At 45.3% G+C, this 25816-nt stretch overlaps 1 protein-coding gene across 1 annotated transcript in view; it reads right to left on the reverse strand.

Annotated features, from left to right (window-relative positions):
- The window catches only part of TSPAN3 (tetraspanin 3), a 192921-nt gene that overhangs the window by 85168 nt on the left and 81937 nt on the right, over positions 1-25816 (reverse strand). Inside the window, exon 3 of the mRNA XM_085644042.1 lies at positions 20209-20283. Within this exon, the coding sequence (XP_085500168.1) occupies positions 20209-20283 (75 nt within the window). The remainder of the gene's footprint in view (positions 1-20208; positions 20284-25816) is intronic.

A 25816-nucleotide genomic window follows, 5' to 3' on the forward strand; every position in this document is an offset into this window, starting at 1 on the left:
CTGTCTGCGTATCCTTTTTGATGTCTTGGAGGGCATCATCAATATGTTTACCAAATAATGCCTCCCCATCAAACGAGGGTCCAGGATTTTGTTTTGGACCTCCAGCCGGAACCATGTCGCCCTTAGCCAGCCTTGGCGACGAAGAACAGCTGCGCCTGCTAGCTAACGGAAAGCCATCGTGGCAATGTCCATTGCGCAGTTGATAATCTCAGCTGATGTAACCTCTCCCTCCTGCAAGATTTTCTTTGCTTCCACCTTGAACTCCTGAGGCAGCAAGATATGTTGAGAGGTCACACCACATCGGACGATGATACCTGCCAAGTACTGCCAACGCATTCGCTGCTCTAATCAAAAGACTAGCCATTGAGGAAAATCTATTCCCAGCATTATCTAGGCGTCTGCCTTCCTTCAGTAGTAAGAGGCGCAGAAGGGTTACGTGATTTTTTCTGAGCCACCTGGGATATCACTGAATCCGGCTTCGGTTGACCTGTTAAGGATGCTGGACTGTCTTCAGGGGCCTTGTATTTTTTCTCCAGACGCGGCATAACTGGAATGACAGTAGCCGGATTCTTCATTGCCTTTATACCTTCATCACAGATGTGGCGGACAATAGGAATGGAACAGACCGTCTTCCTATAAGGTTCTTTGAAATCATGAAGAAAACACTCAGATTGAACTGAAGGCATGGGAAGTTTAAATCTGCTTAAGGCTCTTCCCATCAATTTGTGAACCCCCCCCCTCCCCCCCCCCCCCCCCCAATGTCTGCCGGGGGAGTATCAGCTGTATCTGGTGTTGGAGAAGCTGGGTCCGGTATCACATAATCAGCCCACTTCGTACCCTGGTCGAGCCTGGTGATATCGCCCTGATCCTGGTCCGAGGAATCAATCTGCACCTCTGGAACAATCGGAGGTATGACTGGACTGGTGACTTGAGGCTGTGATACCATCTGGGACGATGGCCTTGGCGAAGCCACAGAAGAAGCTGGCGGAGCAGATACAGCCTGCTCCAAAGGAAGTGAAGAAGGAGGTGGCTGGGAGAATCTCCTCCTATAGTCCAGCAACATGCCTTGAAGATCCGCCAAGAGGGAAGGTACAGAAATCATCTCCTGGCTAGTGTCTTCCTGACGTTGAAAAGGGTGATTATATGAGTGCCCAAGAAGGTACTCACCTGTGAGGGGCTATTGGCATAGCCAAAAGAATCATCCTCTCTCAGAATCGTCTTCCTCCTCCAAAAACAGTGCGGGAGGCATAGGGAAAACCCTTCTTGGAGAAGTCATGTCCGGCGTGATCCTCGTCAAAGAAATGGTGATTTTCTCGGTCGACGAAGACGTCGTCGACGGAGAAGAAGAATAAATAGTCGACGACGACGAGCAGATCGTCGATGAGGAGATGGGCGTCGTAGAAACGGTCGTCGACGAGACACTCGACACTCCCGCTGTCGTCACAGTCGTTGATGCTCTTGTCGACGTCATCATCGTTGCAGCTATCAGCTTCGACGTTGAGGTAATTGTCATAGTTGTCGACCAGCGTCGATGGATGGAGACTTGAAGGCACCGTCGACGAGCCCGTTGACGGTGGTACTGTTTTAACCTGCACCTTTGAAGCCTTCGGAGTCTTTTGCAGAGTCGTCGATGATTGACTATTCTTGTCAAACTTCTCAGATGACCGAGAAGGCGGCATTTTAAAAGGTATAGCAGACTTTGCCACTGCTCCTGCTGAAGGTAGTCCTTCCCTCTCCTTTGCACCATGGTGAGATTCGTAAGGACTCCCGGCTCTCAGACTCACTGGGGGGGGTCTTTTTTGAGGCCTTTGCGTGTCGGTCTGTAGATGGTAAAGGAGAAGTCCTACCCCTCTTCACTGACCTTCTGGACATAGTGGCAGATGACAAATCTTTGCTGTCACTTGACAGTGTTTCCTTTCTAGAGTTCAGCTAGTGAAGCCAGGTGAGAAGGCGACCCTCGCGGTCGAGGAGAGTCTTTGTGGAAAAGGTGCGGCAGTTCTTGCAGTCCGGTGCCTTGTGGTCCGGAAACAGGCAGTAGATGCAGTCTTTATGCCTGTCCTCCACATACAACCTTTTCTTACCACAGGTGGAACAAGCCTTAAAAAAAAGCTTTTTTCTCTTCGTCAGACATTCCAAGAAGAAATATCAAACAATCCTAAAGAAGAAACTGCTGAAAAAACAGTACAATAGAGTTGAAGTGAGCAGAGCTCAAAGGAGACTCCCTTAGCACAACGAAGGGTCTATGGGGTGAGGCTAATCGGATTGGTTGTTGCATTATTTTGGTCTCTTTTACAAAAGGAGATGGATATACTACAAGATGAGATGAGGCCTAGGCCTTTTCTTCTCTTTTGTACCTACTGCTGTTATTTTTTATTTACCAAGACTCCCATTCCGATGACGGGGAATGATACAAGCTATGGGAATCTATGAAAGTTCCAATACTGGAGTAAGCTTTGTTGGAAGTGATGCATCTAACAGCTGGTAACACTGAGGCTGGCTCCAGGCAGGAGTACCCAGAACTAGAGCACAATGATGTGTGCGATCTCTGCATCTTACTGCCATTAGCAGTCCTTAAGCAGCAATCAGGGACAGACAAAAGTGCAGACCTTGGATAGAAAGTCTCACATTGAACAATAGAAAGTGCAGTCCCATCCCTAAGCCCTATCATCCACTAACAGGCAGTATGCAAGAAAAACTAAATCAGCAGCTTCTTCCGAACAAAGATTTCATGGCGTATCTAGAGGTAGCCCTGCTCCCATCATCCTCATTACAATGTCTGGGTCTTCACCCCCCTGAACACATGAATACAGGCAAAACACTTACATTGTTTGGGAAGGTAGTCCTCACCCCCCATTTTGTGCCATGCTTAGCCAAGGGGATCCAAAATGGATCCCACTTACTTCAGTACTTTTAGAGACAGACCGGCGAACAAGTTTCTTATCTTCGGTAATACCTTATCTGGTAGAGACTCTAGCTACCCGCAGATTCCTTACCTTAGAATTTTTCCCTGGCTTCAGACTGGATCCGGAATTTTCTGTGAGCACTACCCCTGCGAGCCAGTTGGTGGCATGGTTTGGCATCGTCCACACTGGAAGTGACGCGCGAAGTGCCTACATAGGCACCACAGCAGCAAACTGATGCTTGTTTCTTTTGGCGACTTGTCACGAAAGAAGCGCAGTGCCATGAAGAACACTGACCACCTGTGTGTGAATCTAGGGCCCTTAATGGAGAACAACCCTGAATCTTAGATTTGTTTGCACAGTGGAGAGGATGGGTGAGTCACAAAGGAATCTAGCTAGAGTCTCTATCAGATAAGGCTTTACTGAAGGTAAGTAATGTGCTCATCTGACAGACTTCTAGCCACAGATTCGTTACCTTAGAATAGATACCCAAGCAATACCTCTCCAGAGGTGGATCTGCAAAACACATTCACTATAGGAAGTCTTGCAGGAACAGAACAGGAAAAGTGCCCGTACAGACGGACCTTACTGTCCACACAAGAATGAGCACACAAGCCCTCAGGGGGTTGCTTCCTGGCCAGTGCTTAACAGATTTTGATGAAGAAGCACGATCCATTGTGAGATGGTCCATTTATGCACCGCCTTCCTTTTCTGGGCTACGACATACTCCACGAAAAGATGATAGTGTACCCGCAACTCTTTTGTGCAGGCAAGATAGAACGAAAAGGCTCTTCATGGTTCCAGCCGGTAGAGTCGCTTCTCTTATTTAAAGGGATGAAGTAGAGGATCATAGGTAGGTAGGGTGAGACTGGCATACGTAGAACTGGGTCACTACCTTTGGTAAGAAGGATGCTGGAGTGCAAAGGACCAGCTTGGCAGGGTTTAATGTTACAAAAGGAAGGCGAGTTAATAGCACCGGCAACTAGCCAAACATCCTGGCAAATGTTATTGCCACGCAAAAGTCTGTCTTTCAAGCGGTTTGAAGAGAGTGCACATCAGGGAGGTAAGAACGAGGTTGAGGTCCCACTGAAACGTAATTAAGGGGACTGGAGGGAACAGATGTTGAAGACCTTTTAGAAACCTATTTACAATAGGGAACTTGAAAAGAGAAGGCTTATCTGGCAACCACAGAAATGCTGATATGGCAGATAAGTAACCCTTCAATGTGCCCAATGCAGAGCCCAGCTGGGCCAGCGTAAGAATAAACCACAGAACCTGGGAAAGGTGAGCAGAGAAAGGGTCAATATGTTTTTCTGCACGCCATGCCAAAAACGTGCCCCAACAGAAGGAATACATTGTCTTAGTGGAGGGACACCAAGCTGCCAATAAGATATTACAGACTTGGGGCTGAAGGTCAAAGGCTATCAACTGTTGCCACTCAAGCTCCATGCAAGAAGGCAAAGCTGCTGCAACAGAAGATCATCCTGAAGAGGTAGTCTCATCGAAGGACCATTGGACATCCTCAACAGCTCAGGATACAAGACTCTCCGTGCTCAATCCAGAGCCATGTCTTTCCTGATCTTCTTGAGGACTCTGGGAAGGAGTGGTATCGGTGGAAAGACATATAGGAGGCCTGAGCTCCACTCGAGACGAAAAGCATCTTCGAGGGAGAGATGCCTTAGGTACTCCAGCATGCAGAACTGCTGACAATGCGCATTCTCGGTGGTGGGAAACAAATAAAACCAATGCCATCTCCACTCTTTGCAGAGACCTTGCACCAACTCGGAATGGAGACGCCTTTGGGATTCACTAGGAATCAACGGCTGAGTGAGTCTGCCCAGGAGTTCAGAGAGCCTGCTAGGTGTTGAACACCAGGGAAATGTCATGATGTTCCAGCCATGTCCAGAAATGCAGGGCATCTTGAGAAAGGGTTCATCTAAAATAATATTAAAAAAGGAATAAGGAGAAATATGTGTCAATATTTTCTTCTGTAATTTTTTGCACTGACAGCCTATTTACAATAGTAAAATATGGTTACATTCATAAGATCCTTTCGGTCACACGGATATGTAGTATTTGCAGGTGGTCCAAAAGCATGCAATACCAAGACCCGATTACTGAGCTACAGCTTATAATATTTCTGAAATGCACCCAAGATACAGAGTTTAGGAATAGAGGTTACATGTACAACTCCTAATTTGTTGTAACCCATGCTATCATACGAGTCGGAGGACATTTTGCAAAAAGTATGCTTTTCTGAACACTGGCTTACATTTGGAAACCAAAAATGTGATTGATAATAATGAATGTCCAACTATTCTGTATTCCCACACCTCTCGAGATAACAACGGTGCCTTACTTGTGTGGCTAGGCATATCACCTGTGACAGGAAAGACCCCCAAAATGCAACGTGGAGACATTGTGTTTTTATTTTGAAAACTGACCTATTTTGCTGGGTAGCTGCGGTATTTGTGCCTGGGCCTAACTGCCACCCAACTAATCTTAGTAAATACAGATATTTCTGAAAACTAGACACCCAGGGAAGTTCAGGGTGGTGTTACGTGTGCGGATGCCACTATATTTTATTACCCAGAATACACTGCAAACCATAAATTGGCCAAAGTCAAGTATTTTCCTCACATTTCTGTGAAGGAAAGTTCTGAAATCGTAGGGGGGTCCCCAAAATTCTTATTGGTCAGCATTTCCACATTTCTCTTGATAAAAAAAAAACAATACCACACTTGTGTGACTCGGGGGGGGGGGCTTAGATGTGTCGTCTGAGCATTGAGCAAAGAGAAAGCAGTCGGTGCCTAAAGATGCAGACGGGCTTCACTTTGTATCATTGTGACAGTGTGCTGTGCATGCTGCTCATCACATTGATCAAAACAAAATAATCTAGGGACATGAGGGAAGCTCTTCTATTAAAGCGTGACATTTTTAAAAAAGAAACTCATTCTGGTGCTCACAAAGAAAAAAGTAAGCCTAAGCAATCATTAAAGTTCATCCAAAAAGTTGCATCAAAACCTTCAGTAAAGTTTACTTGGCAACTGCATGGGCGTTTTACTTATCTAGGTAACAGATTCGGTCACAATTAACAACTAGTTACCCAGACTACAAGAATAGCTTCCTCAGAGCTAATGTTCCATTAATCCATCCTCGTGAAATGTATCCTCCTATTGCAGAAATGGCAGCATCGTTTGACAAGTAGAAATAAAGTTCAAGAAACAAAACTGGCAACAGACGTGGGTGCCCTCTGCCACACAGAGAGCAAACTGATGACCTACATTAGTGCCACATCTCAGGCTTCTGCTCTTTTAGCCAGAAGAAATGTCTAGGCAATCCAAAAGCCCATGAGGTAGTCATGTTGAATCATGCATATTCTTTGAAAAGCACTAAACAGCGGTATAACTATTACTTCTCTGTAATAATTAACCCTTTCTCACAAACTAAATGTCATTAGTGGATCTGGGCCAACGCAGATGACAATTAATTGGGAGGGGGGGGGGGGGGGGGGGGAGAGACTTGATCCATGTCAATATTTCAGTACAAAGCAAAGACAATTTCGAAGCCCACCAAGCAATGCCTTTACAAAGGTAAAATTGTGTGGAAGTTTAAAAGATAATCTGGCAATATTGTGAAATAAATTCAAATGCGTACAGCCATCTTGTCGCAGTTACAACAGAAGTAATGCTCATCAGGAAAAAGACTGTCTCTAAGAAGGCTGTCAGTTGGTATAGACAACAGAATGATCTAGAACCAACAGGGGCTTGATTCATTCAGGAGAAATGTTACTTGCCCTCAAACTATCTATTCGTAGTGCTGTATATTTACATGTTCTGTGTATTACTGCCATCTAATTTCGATCCCAGACATTTGCAACTTGTTTTTCTTCGAAGAAGTTGGAGTCACAAGACCGGTTACAACTTCACCCTTGGCCCACAATGTACTAGGACACCCCTCCATCGCAGTTTATTTTGTGCTCAGCAGGAGAAATGTGTATGTGAAGGAGCTTCGAAGAGAGTGTGCTGTGCACTGTAAAGGAAAAAAAAAATGAGGGCAAAATAAATCTGTGGGGACAAGTGAATCTACAGCACTGCACGCTACAAAACAGATGGTTAGCGTGTAAGCAGCATTTTCCATTTGTAGCATGTGTGGTTGTATATACACAAGCACTGGATAGACTGTAAAGTAGTTCCTCCCCAAGCAGTGGCAAGCGAGCAGATGATGCAAATATTTGTAACAGTTTTCTCAGGACAGTGTGGCAAACTAAAACCTGTCGATGGGCTAGAATATCCACATAGTAGTACTTGGGGTTATGTTATGCAGTTTTGTAGGGTACACTATCACCAGGGGACGGTATCCTGGTTCTGAGCAGGTTAGAGTATAGCCACACCTAGGGCCAGGCGGGACTACTTGAAAAGCCAAGTCTTCAGGTTCTTGCGGAATTCAATAAGTGAGAAGGAGGCTCTTATGTGTAACAGCAGGTCATTCCATGCTTTCGTAGCAATGAGGAGAAAGCTCACCCTCAATTTGGTATTCTGTATATGTGGGACTTATGCAAGTAGGAGTCCAGGTGAGCAGAGGTGTCTGGAAATTTTCTGAAAGCAGATGATTGTTGAGGTATGCTGGTCACAGTGTTATGTAATGCCTTGAAAGTGTGGGAGAGGAGTTTGAATGGTGATGATTGTGAATGGGGAGCCAGTGGCGCTCCTTCAGGTGTGGTGTGATGCGAATGTGGCATGGGAGGTTGAGAGTGATTCTGGCAGCCAAATTCTGAATGGTCTGCAGCATTTTAGTCCACCTTGCTTGTGACTAGGGCGTGACTGTTTTCCTGGTGCTGATTGGGAGTCATCTGAAAATCTTACTCAGCATCTTCAGGGAATGGAACCATGAGGCAGTGACGGCATTGACTTAGGTTGTCATGTCAACTTTGCTGTCGATGAGGACCCTGATTTCTTTTGGCATGGGTGGGTGTCGGCATTAGCTTTGTTGGCTACCAGGGGCAGTCCCACGGTGGTGTGCTTGTCTCAAAGATTACGGTTCTAGTCTTGCCGGTGTTCAGCTTTAGACAAATGGTCTTCATCAAGAGGGCGATTTAGTTCTACTAATGTAGTACAAGTGCACCATCCCAATATCAGGGGGGTGTATGACTCTTTCAACTACAGACTCTGGTTGCAGGAATAAGACTGGCAGCTTATTGGCCTGATGATGTGAAAGGGTGAAACACCCTCTGGCAGAAACCTGAGGTTGGTCCAAAGGACTACTCTAGCCTTGTGAAATTAGATGAATGATTCCTGTACTTTCAAGAGCTTGGAGCTCACTAATGTGTCTGATGTAGGTGGTTGTGTCTACAAAAAAGACATCTTCCAAGACAAGAATCGTAGGTCACATGAGCTTCAGGGCTCAAAGGGGAGGCCTAAAAGTCAGGTGAGGATCAAATTCAGGTTTCACATAGGGTCAGGAGGCGTTTTGGGATGTATTATTCTTTTAAGGCCTTCCATAGAGGCATTAATGACTGGGACTTTGAAAAGTATTGAGTTCCATCTATTCTGGTTTTATGCTGCAACTCCAGTTAGGTGTAAGCATGTTTAAGTGTATTCAAGGTCTGCCTTATATAGGTGAAGGAGGTAGCATAACATTTTTTGTACAGAAACCTTCAGGGGATGTAACTGTTTAGAGAGAGTAAAGTATGAGCCTCTTCCATTTAACTGCATTGCAGGCACAAGTGGGGAGTTTGAGTATCGCCTACAGCAGAAGCATGAATTCCTCTAGAAATTTGCAGCAACCACACTCTAGGAAAGAAGGTATATGATCGTGAGGTTCAGCTACCTGGGATCTGGGTGTCTGAGCTGGTCCTGATGTTGAGTGAGAAAGTCCAGCCGCAGCAGGAGCTTTTTGTGAGAGTTGACAGACATCTCTAGGAGCATTAAATAGCAAGTCTGTCTTGCCTAATTTGGTGCTAAGACGAGTGTCATGGTCACCTGCCTCATGTTCACAAGGCCCGAGATGAGTGGAAGCTGAGGAAAAGTAGAGACAAATATTCCTGACCAGTTCACCCATAGTGTTTTGTTCCTAGATAGTTGGAGTAGGTACCTGGAGGCAAAGATTTGGTATTTGGGGACGGGAGAATAGGTCCGAGTGGTAGGGTAGATTTCTAATTACTAGATTGTCGAGATGTCCTGAAGAATAGGTCCACAAAGTCATTCTCAACTCCCTGCAAATGTTCTGCCAACAAGGTTAATGCGGTTGCAAACTGGCCAATGCCAGATCTCAAGAGCCAGTGAACAGAGCAGGGGGAGTGGCTTCATGGCTGTCATGTTGTCCATCTTTATGAGGACTTGTTAGAAATGGGATTTCTGGTTGGCTAGGGCTCGCGCTTAAGCCAGGCAGAAACCACCACTCTAGTCAGGGCAAGGGAGTTACACGCCGAAGATAACCCCCTGCTCACCCCCTTAGTAGCTTGGCACGAGCATTCAGGCTTATCCCGGAGACCATGTGTAAAGCGTTTGCGCAACACACTCACACAGCAGCAACACACTAGGCACACCACAAAAGAAACAACACAAGGTTATATAAAACAATATCCTTTGCAGTACTCATAAACACATTAGATCCTTATCACAAATATACACGGCGCTATCTGGCACTAGGCAATACTTTACAGGGGATTATACACATGACAGGGCCAATCGGGGCACTGTCAGAACCATCAGAATGCAAGTAGTGAATACAAAACAACCAGTAACTACTGGTACGATACTATACTAAGCATAGACACATTATGCATAAACAATAGGCATAAATCACATTTAGAAGTGTACCATAGTAATACTCCCCAGGTGCACACATTACCTTAGGGCTTTGCACCCTACCAGCAACTCAGGTGCTCACAGGCCCACTGGCCTTCCTCTGGGGCCTGTCTGGGACTTCCCTGTAATGCCCTATATCCACCAAAATTAGGGCGCCAAATGGGGCGAGGGTGCATCTCACCCTTGTTTCTCGGATGCCAAAGAAGAAATGCCCCCGTTGTTGCAGCTGCCCGCAACCTTGCGGTGCAGCTGTGAAAACCGGCACTAACAGAGCCTCCCAAGCCCCACCCACCGGGACTCTTATTATAGGCCAAAAAGGAATGTCCCTGTCTTTTCAAGTGCAGCAGAAATCAGGCCTTTAATGTCCAGGGTTCCAGCACCGCTACCAGGTCTCTCCCGCGTAGGCATATTTCCTCAATGGCCAGACTCACCCTCACTCCGGCGAGTCGGGCCCCAGAAAGCTCACCTGCGGCTTCTCTCTGCGCAGCTTCACGGCGTGTTTTACTCCTCTGTACCTACCGCATGTGTAGATGCCGGTCGAGCCTCTCCTCTCGCCGCCACTCTCCGGCGGTGCACAGCTGCTGCGAGCAGTCACAAGGCTCCATCTCTTTCGGCGGACTTGCCTGACTTCCGGCCCATGCATGTGCCGACCTGTATCTGGAGCGAAGTCTGCTTCTGCTTGGCTCCTACCCGCTTCCTTGGCTGCAGAGGATCTCCTGAATCGGAATTCCTCGTCCTACTCACTCTGCCAGACAGCTCGGGCCATGTAGCAGAGCCCCGGCTGCTCCGCCGCAAGCCCCACCCACAACTCCTTGGGCATAGAACAGTGGGGTAGGCTCCCGTCCACAATCGGGCAGCACGGCAATAATCCCCATGCCGGGATTCCTTCTGCACAGCGCTTTCGAGAGCAGACCCCCTGAGGCACTCTTCCCGTCCTCTGGCCAATCAGCAATTACCATGAAGCGCTCACGAGGTGTTAAGTCCCCAGTTCAGAGAGGCAGAGCTGGGCACAGGCAGGCCAGCGCTTAGGGACCCCCAGGAGCCAGCAGCTGGGTCCAACGGCAGTTCCTCCTGGCCCAGCAGTCTTGCAGCAATACAGCTCCAAGTAGGTACCACCAACATGGGGTCACAGCCACAATATTTATACCAGGATTGCCTTTGTTCTTTCTCCTGCACAAGGCTCTGGACCTAGTCTAAACCAGTTCTGGAGGTACTCAAACATTTCTATACAGTGCTCAACAGTCCTCGTTGACAAGGCAGGTCCTGGCCCCAGACACACCACGGGTGTGGTGGCGGGGGACCAGCATTGTACAATGTAGGCACAGACCTATTAAGGGTCAGGGGCTACTCCTCCCACTACTCCAAATACAGATCTTATGCAGCATTTATTACCACTATTCCAAACATACCAAACTTCACCACGCTTCTCCTCTCATATCAGGAACGACCACAAACACATCAGGGAATCCCCAATGCATTCCTATGAGAGGGCAGCCTCACAGCAGTGATAAACCAAAATGGCTGTTTGTCACTACTAGGACATGTCACACAATTAAGGTACATGTCCTACCTTTTACCTACAATGTACCCTGCCCATAGGGCTAGCTAGGGCCTACCTTAGGGGTGACTAATATGTAGAAATGGGAGAGTCACAGACATGGCACCAACTTTATGTGCCACGTCACAGCGGCAAATAACTGCACACGCAGGCCCTGCAATGGCAGAGGCCTGAGACAGGTTTGAAATGCTACTTTGGTGGGTGGCACAATCAGAGCTGCAAGCCCACCAGTAGCATTTAATTTACTGGCCTCGGGTATCTGAGATACCACTTTACAAGAGAATGAAAGGTAAATTAAATACGCCAAACCGGTGTAGACCAATCTTACCGTGTTTACCACAGAGAGCACACGCACTTTACACTGGACAGCAGTGCTAAAGTGCCCAGAGTCCTAAAACCATCAACACCAGGTCAGAAAAAAAGACTAGGAGGAAGGCACAAAGTTCAGGGATGACCCTGCAAAAAGGGCCAAGTCCAACAGGGCTCTTTCTCCACTGAGGGCTAAATGGATGGCTAGCAGTTCCAGGTAGTTGATGGTACCCCTGGCAATAAGGGGCCCAGGTGCCTTGTATGGGCTTTTTATGGGGCTTCTCTCTCCACACCATGAAAGACTCTGCTGTTTCACCTAGGAGAGAGTGCCGTTTCCTGATCATTATCAACAAAAGATCTTCTCAGTTGTCTTTCGCTTGTCCCCACTGCCTCTAGAGACACTCCGGGAATTATGGCATGTGTAACATGGATTATGTGGCACTATCGCTAAGCAGGAGGCAGTCATCCACAACATTTTCATCTTACAGAGAGGGAACGTTGTGGAATGTCAGCACCCTCCATTTGTTGGGGTATCCTCGTTACCAGGTTTAGAAAAAAAGCCCAAGAAGGGCTGGATCTTCTGATGCTGAAGATTTGACTTCTTGACACGGTTGGTGACTGCCAACCCTAGCAGTAGGGACACTACTGTGAGAGTGTGGTTTTTATTTATAAAGCTGGTCTGAGCCAAGGATGATGTTGTTGCATGATGGGTAGCAGCCAGAGAGTACCGTTCTTCCACAATGGAAAAAAACACCCACTGATCGTAGGTGCGGTCTTTTCAATGAAGAAGAAATACCTCTCTCCCCACCTAAAATGCAATGTGCGATTGGGGGATGGACTGGCAGTCACTTTCCTGGCTGAGTTGCCTCTAGCCAAGGCACCACGGCCATTTTTCCTGTAGGTCTCCCGCTGAAAGGTTTTGGTCTGCTGGTGTCTTGAAAGGGTGGCGGTTTTGGCGATAGACTGGTCTCTGGCATGAGACTGCCAGTTTAATACCACACCAGGTTTGTGGTCTGTAAAAGGCAGATCTGATACTAGGAGACTGCAGGGCACCTATGAACTTGACAATATCAAAGTCCTTTTTGATTAGGTCTCACCTACACAGGGCGCATGCGCTGCATAGGAGGGGACCTCTTGGAATCGATCAGCTTTTTTGCCCAAAAACGTGCACGCTTTGCATTGCTTCAATTGCAACGCGTGCACGTCTGGTGTTTCCCTTGCGGGAGTGAGCAGCGGCGCCATGTGTCAGCAATTATCGCGCTCACTCCCGCAAGGTAAACGCTGCATGTCCCTGCTCTCGGCCGCACTACCCCGACCCCTCCCACTTGTTTATTATTGTAGGCGGCCACTTCCCTTTCTGTATGCGGCGCTCGTTTGGAATAGGATTCCTTGCTCACTCTTGCGCATGAAACTATAGAGCAGCACTTCCCTATGGATCTTATGGTAATGATATTGACAAAGTGTGGAACTCACAGGCTAACTATTGTTTCTTTAACAGCTGCACTTACAATTTCTATTACAGAATTCTGTGGGATTCATTGTGTCGATCGCTGAAGGAAGAAAGACCCAGATAGCACTCGATTATGTGGTTTTTCAGGTTTCCACTCTCCTCTCTGAGGCCGGAACACAGCCCCTTGGGCTGGCATTCTAATTGACACTTTTGCGAGCAAAATTGCCAATGCCCTGTTTCAGTGACTGGACTCTTGCTAAATACATGGCTTCGCATTAGAACGTCAAAATCCATTCGAAAGGCTAAATTATATTTGGTGGTTATTTATAGTGACGGTAGATGTAGACTCGCTCCCTCCCAGTTTAACTTCTTTTTCCTTGCTGCATTCCGTTCCCCTGTGACCTGCCTGACGTATCGTTGGGTGATTATTTGCAGCAGGAGATTGCCATATAGAGTTGTGGCGGCAGTGGGGCCGAAAGACATGTAGGGCAGAGGAGAAGGCTGTCGCACGCCAGGCATTGCTTGGGCATCTTTCGGAGGCGAGGCCTACTCACCCTACAGATGTGAGGGTCTGAAATGTGGCCGCCTCAGGCCCCGCTCCTCTGCCCTGCATAGGCGCAAGCCTGAGAGGAATCCTCGCATCTTCCTTGTAGGCCGGGCCTCGTGCGTGGTAGTCTGCCAGACTACAGTGAAAGGCAGTGGATACCATGGGGGGGATTTCGCGAGACTGGGGCAGTGATTGTTTTAAAACCCATTAAACCCCATGGACAGGTCGTGGCTGGTCTAGCGGCTGCCCGGGATTCTGCAGCAGACATGTCGCTAACGGCTTGAACAACTAGAGGCTTCTTGGGAAGCTCGGTTTAAGCAGCGATTTGTTTTCGGGTCCTGCAGCGTTTTCTCTGGAGTGCGGAGAGCACTCTAGGGAATAGGCCTGCCCTCGACAGTGGGATCATTGTTAGCCAAACATCCGTTTAGTATAAGAAGACGGCGAGGGAGGATGTAACACCCACGCTTCAGCCATAAATAGAAGTGCGAATGTGTTCTGTGATACCTTTTCTTTCGGGACCACCCAGCCTATGGGTAATACCCGTGTCTATTCCTGAAAGGTATCCAGCAATGGCATCGTTGTGTTTCTTGTTGTGGTCATATCGCATCCAAGTGGCTTGAAATGATACAACCATTGTATGCTTCCCCTGACACTTCTCTGGCTTTCAGGAAAGGGAAGAGTGAATATCAATTCCTTCAATCACCTCCACAAAGCGTTAAATGGCACCCTCTGTAGCAGGTCAGTTGCAATAAAGTCGGTATTGGGACTCAGTGTGCCAGGGTCCTACCTCTCAGATTCACTGCCATGAACCCACGGCTTGAAACTGCCTTTCTTAAGGTGGGTAGAATGCTAAAAACCCATTTACTGAACAGACTGAGTTAGCCAGACCCCCTTAAGTGGCTCCTTTTCAATCTCTTGCCTTGTGCCTGGGCTGTAGGTTAGATGCCTAAAACCAGATGCTGTCTACACCTCAAGTTACACGACTCTTCTAGAAGGCTTATTCATCTATGTTGATATTTGAGAATAATGGATTCTGTCAGGTAATTATGTTCCACTGGTGAGTGCCTACTGTCAGTCTTGAAGTGATCATTCTGCGATCTGTGTATTGGACTCTGTGTTTCGAGACTGCCATATGGGGGGTGGTTTGTGGTGCTTTACAAAAAAACAAGTAAATAATGTAGAAGTGTTTTGTTATCCATCAACAGTAAAAAACGCCTTTACTCAAATGTCCAGTGACACAAGATCTAACCTTTCTAAACTGAATTTGTTTGAAGGATATTCTGAAGATTGATATCCCTGTAATGTGATCATTTTGTGGCCCTTGGTAATGCTTCGATCTACACTCTTTGAGAAGGAAAAGTAGAAATGATCCCTCCATCTCTTGCCTTTCACAGTGGTATTTCAGCGTCCTTGAATCCGGCTCCAAAAGGCTGCCATTACTGAGGAGTGAACTGTGTGGAGAGCCCATGCCGGATTGTTGGAGCGTTCAAGTAATTCCACTGTCTCCAGCAGCTAGTGGGGAAAGTTATGTCTTCCTGAAGGCCAGGGTTGTAGTCACTGGCAAGTGATAAATTCGACACTTTTCTCGGTCAGCAACTAAATATCAGTATGGTACAAGCAGCCTTTTCTCGCCCCCATGACCATGCCAGCCTTCTTGCATTTAGCACAATTGACTTTCACTGGCTGCGGCAATCCTGGGGTTTCTACTATGCCATACCTTCCAATCGGTCTTGCGTGCCACAGCTACTCATGTTCTTTGAACTCCAGTAGTTTTCCAGTATTTTTTCCCCAACTGGATAGTGAAGGTGACACAGTGAGAAAGTCCTGCTTCCGTTAAAGACCTTTTAAATGTCATCATTCAGAACAATGCGTGCTTATACTTCACATTAGGAAAAAAAATGTCAGTCTTCAAACGAGTGCTGTAATGTTGATGTGGCGAGGTTTTGTTTCCGTTTGCTTCTTTGATGCTTTTGTGCGAAAACTGTGAGGTCAGTACCGCCCAACAGGCTCTCTGTCGTTGTGTTGTATCAGGTTATAAACTCTAATACGCAGGCACAGGGAGAACTGGGACCGGAGCAGATGCTCACCATCAAAAGGAACATTTAGAAGTAGTTGTTGCACCTGGGCCAAAATTCAGAAATAGTATGCCAGATATGCCTGCAGAGGAGGAAGCTGGTGTTAATCTCTCTAGTATCAATAGCTGCTGCATTGAGGGTGCATCAAATATTTGCATTGTTGATGTTTGTGCCCTCAGCAACAACATTTTAGCCCCACTTCCTGCAGGACTCAGAGGTGCTTGATCAGTTCCTCTATCGCGCCCAAAAAGTTAAGGTCATAGCGAGAGAGGAACTCACAGAATTGACAATGAACAAATGAGTGGTAGCTCAGAGCACCACTGTGTCTATGCCCTTGAATTTTTGTTGGGGGCGGGGGCAAGGGTGGGAGGTGGGGTGTTGCTGCTTTAATACTATCTTTCATGCGGGGTGCACGAATATTCAGTAGGAGGTGGCCTGGTCACAGATCTAGACAGGATCATCAAGAACAGGCTTAAAGTTCTTATCAGCTCTGGGTATGACCACCCTTGCCTTATTCAGCTCTTTTAACCAATCTCAGCATTTTCTTTAGTTTGTCTTCCATGGTGTGGATTGTAACCGGATGGCGCTATCTGGTCTACTGAATTATTGCACAGTAGGCAGTTGTACCTCTAGATGGCAAGGTTTGCCGAGGACTGGCACACACTTGAAAGGAAGCTTGCACTTAATCCAGATAAGTCCTGGAGCAGGGACTGGTGAGGATGCTGCCACTGTAAGAAAGGATAAACATTTTTCTGCTTGGCATCGAGGACCTCAGAGAGTTGTTCAAAGATGGATCAACCCCTTGGTAACATCAGATCTCAAATTGGATGGGGGAATTCTAAGGGGATTTCGATGTTTGTGATGGTGCACTTTAGGTGTTGATTTAGTTTGCGAGTGGGCCTTCACAGGGCCCGCAGGTCAAGGCAGCACCAAACAACCACTCGGTACCCTTGAATGGGGCTTTGGTGGGTTTCGGTAGGCTTCGATCCAGTCTCTAGTCTGGCGAATGCTGAAGGTTTATCCCATTTTCGGCTTGACTGGAGGATCATAGACAAACTTCTGCAGGAGTGTTGCTCTGTCGAACTGTGTTTTAGGTGTGGAGACTGACCTTGTGGAGCTGAAGCGGTATGGGGGAAAATCGGTCTGGTTTTCAGGCCCAGAGTATGGGTCCACAGTGGAGTGGTGTGGCTCACTGGTTTGAGGCGGCAGACCCGGAAGCAGAGGTTAGCCCGGGACCAGGGTTCGATTCCCGACGCGGCAGGGTCTTGGGCCAAGGTCAGCGGACTCGATAATTCTCGCCTCGGTGCCTCGGTGCCTACTCTAACCATGGATCCCACTCAGCAACTCTGGGCAATAGCTTGCTTAATCTCCACTTACGGCCCCATCAGCGCCGGGGATGCTTGTCTTCACCTTGGAGATGCCCAGTAGGGACCATCTTACAGGGAAAGCCAGGATGGGTTCCCCAGCGGTATACAGCACCGGGACGCCCCGCTGCTGGGGCAGCTGTGCGCTTTACAAGTATACAACAGTATACAACATATTGAGTTCTTGCTTCCTCTTCTGCTTTTGAGGCCTCCGAGAAAATGACTCAACACATTAGGCTATTGGAAAGCCAGAGGGCCAGCCCAACACATTTGGTATCAGAAGGTCCTTTGACAGCATAAGGCACAGCAGGAGTCAAAGTAGGTCACCTCATGAGTTAGCGAGATGGACAGCTTACAAATACTGCACGGATTACTCCAGGGCCATTTGCATTATACGCAGGGCAAGATTGGAATGTGTATGCTGCATACCTTTGCATGAGGCACATTCTCCAAATAACAGGCAAGACGACTTAAGATTCGTTGCGGATGGCTCAATAAAAGATCCTGTGACGGAGGCGGTGTTCTGGTAGATTGTGGAGCAAGGGTGAGTCACAACAGATCTTGACACTCAAACGTCTTAGAAGAAAAACAAGTTGCAAACATCGGCCCATCACATGATGGCCGGAGTATGCAGAGTATAATTATCTACAACAACACATGCTGTCAACATCAAGATACGAAATATTCAGTTGTGTAGTCTGTAACAACTTTCAAAGTTATCAGAAACAGTTGGACGGTTAGTTTTCTTAAGGCATGCCCTTACATGTAGTGGATTTAAGCAAATGCAACTAATCCAAGACAACATTTAGCATACAATTAACAACTTCAGTGCAGTGTCTTAGCATTAAAAGCAAGTTCTTCGTGTATATATTCCTGCAGAATTATTCTTGTATCAGGCATCTATTATCTATTAACATGGTCAAAATGAGTGTGTGTGGGGGGTGGGGCATTTTTGTATCTGCTCTGCAAGAATCAGACTGTCTAACCAAGCAATGGGTAGCCAGGTAACGTACCAAGCCTGTCGACTATACAAGAGGCTCAACCTGTGCCGCTTGAGACAGAAGCAATTAATAGGTTTAAGAGAATGGTTTGGAGGCAAAGCTACGCCAAGAGGACTGTAATTGAGCCCACAGTAAAAGTGGAGCATATCTGTCGACGCAAAATAAGGGGGTCAACTAAAGATTTACTCAGCTCTACAGAGAATGAATATATGTGGTATTTTACATTTTAGATACTTGGAAGGAAATACATAAAAAGTTAATCCATGCAATTTCCCTCAAATTTCTAAACAGCTGAATTTATTTTTTTTAAAGATTCTCAGAATTATAGTTTATTGTATTGCTTACATATTTAGAAGATACTTAATACATTATGTTTATTTTTTTTTCATTATAAACCCAGACTCCTTCTATTTCATTCTAGATCATCTCAAAAACAGATTTCTCTTGAAGCGTTTTGGGACATCTCGACTCTTCTGAAAGAGACAATGTAATTTAGGGTATTTGTAAAACTATATTTCAATTGCGCTCCGTTCTTTCAAGAGTGGGCCATTTATATTTCTAGAGCAACATAATCTCTATACAATATGATGTAGGATATGAAAGTCATGAAGAAAAAAAAAATTCAATATAAATTCAGTTCCTTATAAGATGATCAAACAGTCATATGGCTTATTAATCATACAACTTTTGACATCGTTATGCCCTCTAACCGCTGTTTTGCTGATTAGTTACCTTCTTGTTGAGTCCTTGGACAAAAATCACCTAGTCTTCACATGCCTTATGCCCACTACACTGACTGCATACTTCTTGAAAAGCAGTTTGTTTTTTCCCCGCCATTTTCTGAGCACACCTTTCGTCTTCTTTCATTGTTCAGATAGAAAGGTTTTTTTTCAGTTCATCTTGGGAATGTTGGGTTACGTTGTTAGTTGAAACGGTTTTCAGTGATCCACGTTAAACTCTTGATCACATTCAAGAGTATCATGGGAGTCGTACTTTTATTAAATAATTGTAATTCTTTGGTATTTATCAAAATCTGTGCGTATCCAGCTAACAGATTAGAAGTAGATATTTTTTGTTTCCCATTCACTGTTATATCAGACATAATAACCTTCCCGCTGGTAATGATTACTTTTCTATTTGACAGAAGGTTCCGGTTAGCATTCAAAACAGATTTCTGATCCAGTAATAATGACAGGTGCAACCTAAATTTATCTTAGGTCACAAAGCACCACTACACATACAGGTTTATCTTTCTGGTACAGCACTATAGACACATGAAAAAACTGTTTTTTTGGCTCGCTGTTAAATATGTTGCTTAGTGATGTACTGACTTTTGGAATCAGGAAACTTCATATTTTGTGTATGAAGATGCACATTTTGTGCAGTTTAATCACAGCCAATACATAATTTGATATACATATATAAACTGCAGATGAAACTCTATAACATGATGTAATCCAATGAAGGTACTTCAATCGTGGAAATAGTCTGCTTCTGAGCAGAAAGTGGCTTCTGCGACCTAGAAACTTAATAGGTCATATTTCTTGGAATCTTCCGGTTATCAAAATCGATATATTTTCTTCCTCTAACCTCCACAAGCAGGACTAGCTAAGCACCAGAGATCTAAGACAAGTTCCATCAGGGCAAGGACACAGTCTGTTGGAGTTAATGGTAGGGTTGCAAATCCCAGCAGGACGCCACATACAAAAGCGGCTTCGCGAAATTCACTCTCCAGGGAGACCAATTAACCCGTAGTGTCTGGTCAGACGACTATAGCCAGGGCTACTTAAATTACACAATTCTGTGTTGTTTCTGCAGAATGATGGATTTGCAGCAATTGCTATAAAATGCATCATATGCTGCCTAATTCAGACAAGGATCAAAAGTTACTAAAAAAAACAGCACCAAACATTATGGAGCACAACGTGTAACTGGTTATCTTTTAGTTGTTGGTTGCTGTTTCAGGGTTTAATATTGTACTAATACTGCTATAGAATGTGCCACATTATGACACATAACTTGCAGTTTTTGTAGCATAATGTAGTCAACACCACTACACAATTTAGTCCAGCACTGATGTATAACTCAAAGGACCCTGGCAAAAGCACTGAATAATCAAAAAGCATTTGATAAATTGTACAATTCAATGTAGCACTCGACTGAATAAAATACAATATGAAAGTTTAGATATTTACCTTTGCCCTGTAGATGTAACCCAGAACAACCACCACAACCTCTGTAACAAAAACTAGAAGGAGGATGATGACAAACTGCAAAGAAAAAAAACCAGGCCAAAGATTTACAATACAGCATTTAGTTGAGCATACAAAATATGTACAATGCACAAACATATGGGTTAACATAATTATTAATGCTAAAAAATATGCAATATTACGTTTATCCACCAACACAATTACAGAACATTGCTCAACTCTTCAACTATGAAATCAGGCAAAACATATTGCAATCTACATTAACGAACTGTTAATCATCAGTGGTATTTTGCAAATTTAGCTCCGTCATGGGTGCAGTCAAGTTTTGTAGTTATGTTTTCTGTTCAAATCTTTCACTTAACAGCAACAGCCTACCACAAACATCACATATCAGTAGAACCTTCCATTAACAAAAATAATCCAAAAAGTTTTGTAACGAGTTTGCACATATTTAAGTATCTCTTACTAAACACCGTTGGGGCAATGTGCTTTTCAATTTAACATTATATATCCATTGAAGATGAAAAATAAGAACTAACTAAATCCAGTAGGTCTCATCTTCTAAAAGGGAGCACAGAACTCTTGGCTGTGACAATGCTTTTTAGGTCTTGCCTACACAGCGAGCATGCGCTGCTTAGGAGGGCCTTTAGCCGTTGCTCTGCTCATTTTCAAGCACATACTCATGCTTGTGGCAGCATACACCTTACGGGAGCGAGCAGCGGCGCGCATGCTAATTGGCTGTTGCTCGCACCCACAAGGCGGATGGTGCCACAAGCACAAGTGTGCTTCAAAACAGTCATTGCCCTCACCGTCTACAGGCGTCCACGCGTTAACTTTAACTTTCCCGGCAGCGGGCCGCACTGGTTTGCTGTTTGCTAGGGGTGCGCATGAGAAATATGTTCTGTGTTTAATGCATTTGGTTAAAAAAAAGAAAACGATAGTTTCCCAAGCTTGATTTGTCTGCCTTCAGTGCATTGTATTTTCCTCTCAGAACAACTGCTCCCCAATGCCTGTTTTTTTTGATGAGCCGAGGCCTTGAAGCTCATTCCCCGCCCAGCTGCCTAACATGAACACATGATGCGTGAATGCGATGCTACTTCGGACCCTAACCTCATCCACAGCCTGTCTGGGACCCTGCTCCGCCATGCTGGAACCGCCTGCTCACCCGAAGCCGCTGTGTCTAATTATGCAGATACCTTATCAAAGGGCAAGGCTGCGCTGCTGCTGCCCCCTCAGCCTCTGCTTCGCATCTTTATTCCGCCTTCGGATGCCAGCTCACGCTGACAGCTGCCCAGCCACCGGCCACACACACACACATGCAACGGCACCGGAGGGCCCCGGCAGATGGCCCGGGCAGCTGATATACATCTTCGGGAGGCAGACATTCGTTAAGCGCCAGACCACAGGTGAGCACGCGGCAGAGCCGCCACTACAAAGGCCCCTTCGGGCTCCCGGGCTAAAAACAGGCGTGCGTGCCACGGGGAAACCATTTGCAAAGGTGACAGCATGAGGACGCCGGCACCCATAACTTCTCCCCTTCGCTTCCTCTAGCGACACTGCTAAAGACAAGAGGGGAGAAAGACTGTCCTGGTTTGTCTTGAAACGTGTGCATGAAATGTGTGCATGAAATCGAACATCTAGAGTGTAGCCTTTTTGCTCTTTCTACGAATAGGTTTATTGGAACTGCACAGAGCTCTGTTCAGAACAGTTTAGTTTTTTCTTTCCTTAGAAAACCATGTCAATGCTGTTCAGGACAGTTTAGCTTCTCTCCTTAGATTTACAATGTAAAAAATATTTTGTTACACACCAGTAACCAGCGAAGCTCTGTAATGAAAACATATGGCTGCAATTAATTGAATTCCTTGTAGGGTAGAGTAAGGTCATAGGAGTCTCTTTCCATTACTGTGCTCTCTCATCTTACAAGTGACATGAAAGACATCGGAAAAGAGCAATTTGTGGAGTAAATCCTTCGAGGATAACTGCCGTGAATATCTCCCAGAAATTTAATGCGGATTTTACAGCCAATATTACTCCGACAGCACTGGAGGCCATGGACCAAGGGATCGAAATGTAGAGCACTGCAGTAATACTAAACAATGGAGTGATAGTTTTCAGGAAACTAGCCAATAGGTCTCGCCTTTGGGACCTTATAAGTATTTAGTTATGCAGCACAATATCATTGGTGCAACAACATCAACTGTTGCATGGGTAAACACTTACAAGGTCCCAAAGGCGAGACCTATTGGCTATGCCAATGCTTGTTCCTTCAAGATGGTCTCCGAATGTTTGTGCACTGCCATAATCTATTAATGTGTTGGTTTAAAACGTTTTATGAAAAAGAGGTTTAAGATGACCACAAAAATATGTATGCATGGCAGCAAAGTAAATCACAGATCTGGGGGAATGAAAACAGGTTTGGGGAAAGCAGAGGAGCTGGTAGGAGAGAAACATTCTGGAGGGCATGGGGGAGGGAAGCAAACTAAATGGGAGGGAGAGCAACTTGGAGTGGGGAGTAAGAAATGCAAAAGGGTGCGAGAGTAACAGGATTGGTTGGGGGATAAACTCACGGGCAAGAAGGATAGCACAACACAGAGCACAGAGGGGAAAGATAAGCACACTAGGGAGACAGCTGCAAAACACAAGGACTCTTGAAGAGTGGTTAAACGAAAATAAGAAACACGCATTGGCATAGCCAATAGGTCTCGCCTTTCGGACCCTATAAGCGTTTAGCCATGCAGTCCATTATTCTAGGTGCTGTCCGGCTTGTCTGAAGAGCTATACAATAACTACACACTGGGTGTGAAAGAGACTGAATAGTTTTTGTGCATGAAAACAGTATGGCGCGAGAAAGAAACAGCAAAGTGCTTCTAGTGTATTATCGAGGAAGTGTGGGATTCACTAGCTTAGCAGTGGAGATGCCAAGAAAGTGATTTACTGGAGAACGATGTGCCTGGCTTTTTTTTTTTTTTTTTTAACATTTATACGAGGCAGTAATACACACAGAAAAAAAAGTGTCAAAAAATGATACGGGGTAGCTCTCCTAAACGGATAGGCGCTGGCTGGCGCGGAAAAAATGAACGGACATCAGCACGCCAGATGCAGTTATATTGATGACGCGGACGTCACGACGATGAACATGAGGCTGACTACGTCACATGGAGTCGACCGATGAACCCTACTGGCGTGCAGGGGTACTGCAACAAAATATCTTCCAGATCCAGCAGGACACTTGGAAGTTCAAGGGTAAGAAACCTGCGGCTAGATGTCTCTACCAGATTTCTGACCACATGCTTGGAGGGAGGTGGCTTAGTGAAACGTTCAGGCCACCAGTGGAATGCAGAAAAATTATTCTTTGCAAAACAAAATTCAATAGCTTGACATACACAAATCAGTAAGATGATCAAACCGTTATTGTAAAAATTAATGACCAAGATGTTAAATGTGTCTGAGCACTTCAAGCACACCAACTGATAGTGAGGAGAATCCATGCCAACCCACAATATTTTACCTGCAAACCTAACTGAAATTAAAATTGATGGCTCACCCTTGGCAGTGCCTGGGCACGGTACCCAATATATGGTATCCATTAATATAAATATTCACAATGAACTAGGTCTCTTGGAGGCAGATAATAGATCTTCTAATAAAAGAAACCCAATCCAAATTATCCAATTTGGTACCAACACCTGCAACATGCCAGGAAATGCAGTTAAAAACATGTGAGGTAGTATGATTAATCACTAGAAACAAGTGGCAGGTGAGAAGGCTGGGTGGCAATGAAGTTAGAATAAATATCATATCCCTGAACCTGTACTCCACTACATTATGAAAATATAGAATTCTTTTGCCACTTATTTTTATCTACATTTTCATCCAAAAGAGCAAACAGATTTGAGAGCGTGACATTATAAAAAGGATGGGGTTCAGGTGAGCTAGTGTTGGTGTTAAGCAGCATTGTGTAGCTGCTCACAGAGGTCAAGTGCAGTACAGTTAGGTCGAGTAGATTTTTCAAGTTACAAGACCTGCAAGTCTAGTAAGAATTTTGGGATTTTTCGAGCCCTGTGATGTATACAATTGTAAAGGTATAGGGTTGGAAGCCTTTGTGTTTTGTTCTTACTTAATAAGGAGTACACAATATTCAGTGGCTTTCTAGATATAAAGAAAGCTTTTGATTCTGTGGAATGGGAGTTCATGTTCAGGGTACTAAAACAAATTAACTTTGATCTGAATATGATACGCTTGTCTAAATTGTTGTACATTCGCCTAGAGGCCTGAGGCAAGATGAGAGACGTGCTCACTGAAAATTGGTAACTGGGCAAGGCATGGGAGAAAAGTGCCAATGGTCAACCCGGTTGTTTGCCCTGGCTGTGAAGCCATGGGCTTCCATATTACGAATGGAGATGGAGGACAAGGGTATCCAAACAGGACGCACGTAGTGTTGCTTTATGCAGACGACACTCTAGGGTATATGATAGATCTTGTGTATAATATGGATCTAGAGAGAGCGATCTTATGAATGTAAAATTGGTCGACAAGGTCAGGAATTTATCTGGATTCAAAATCAAACTGAGCTAAGTGTTGGCTGTTTCTGATGGCTTCTGTCCCAAAGACTGGAAGACCAACTCCCGGATCTGGGAAAGCTATGGCACCCCAAGTCCTTAAAATATCTAGGTATATATGTGGCACAAATGAGTAAGGTCTTCACAGCTGTAAATATAGACAGGGAAGGTACTCCCTCTAAAATGAATTTACAGCTCAGGTGTGTGTACGCATTCCAGGGTATAATGTGCCAAAATGATCGTCCACAAAATTGACAGTATATTCAAAATGTTCTGCTGCAGGGAGGATTCTGACATAGAAATAAACTGACTATGCTTAAATTCCCTAATGGGCAGGGCTTTAAGTGGGCCGGGTCTCACCGGTGCTGAGCACCCGCAGTTTTTTAAAGGGGGCCTCGAAACGGGTCTCTTTTGGCACAGGAGTCAGTTTTTTTCCAGACTGTAGTGACAGTAGGCACATTGATGTGCGCGTGCTCACTTCTCACTAGTGGATAAGTTACGGTATGAAGTCGTGCCAGGTGAGCATTATAGGGGCAGGGAAATCATTTAAATAGTCATTTTCTCTCTGGATTTCCCTTCTCTTTTTGAAACTCAGGAGCAGCAACATTATCGTGGTGTCACCAGGGCTGTAAGTGGAAGCTTTTTCAATATTATATACAAGCCCTAGTTGCAACGTATTTATCTTATGCAACTAAAAACCATCGACAAAGTCAATAGTCCTGACTTAGTTGTAGGTATGATGTTACTTGTTGTATCATATATCTGGATGCAATGACACAAACAGCAAAACACAAGTCGGGTGGCACACTATGCTAAGCACGGATTTTTAGCTAACAGGTTTTTAAGCCATGCCCTTAATTACATTGGCAACGCTCCTTAGATTAGAAGGCATCCCCAACCAGGAAGGAACACCGTTTTCAAGATGCTTTTGTCAGGCTGAATTATACTGTGCATATTTAATACCAAAAGAGGTGGGCTCAAATCTCCCATTTCTTTTTGAAAAAATGGGCGAAAAAATAGTAAAAAAGGTA

This window comes from Triturus cristatus, chromosome 3_1 (assembly GCF_964204655.1).
Source record: "Triturus cristatus chromosome 3_1, aTriCri1.1, whole genome shotgun sequence".
NCBI classification, from domain to species: domain Eukaryota; kingdom Metazoa; phylum Chordata; class Amphibia; order Caudata; family Salamandridae; genus Triturus; species Triturus cristatus.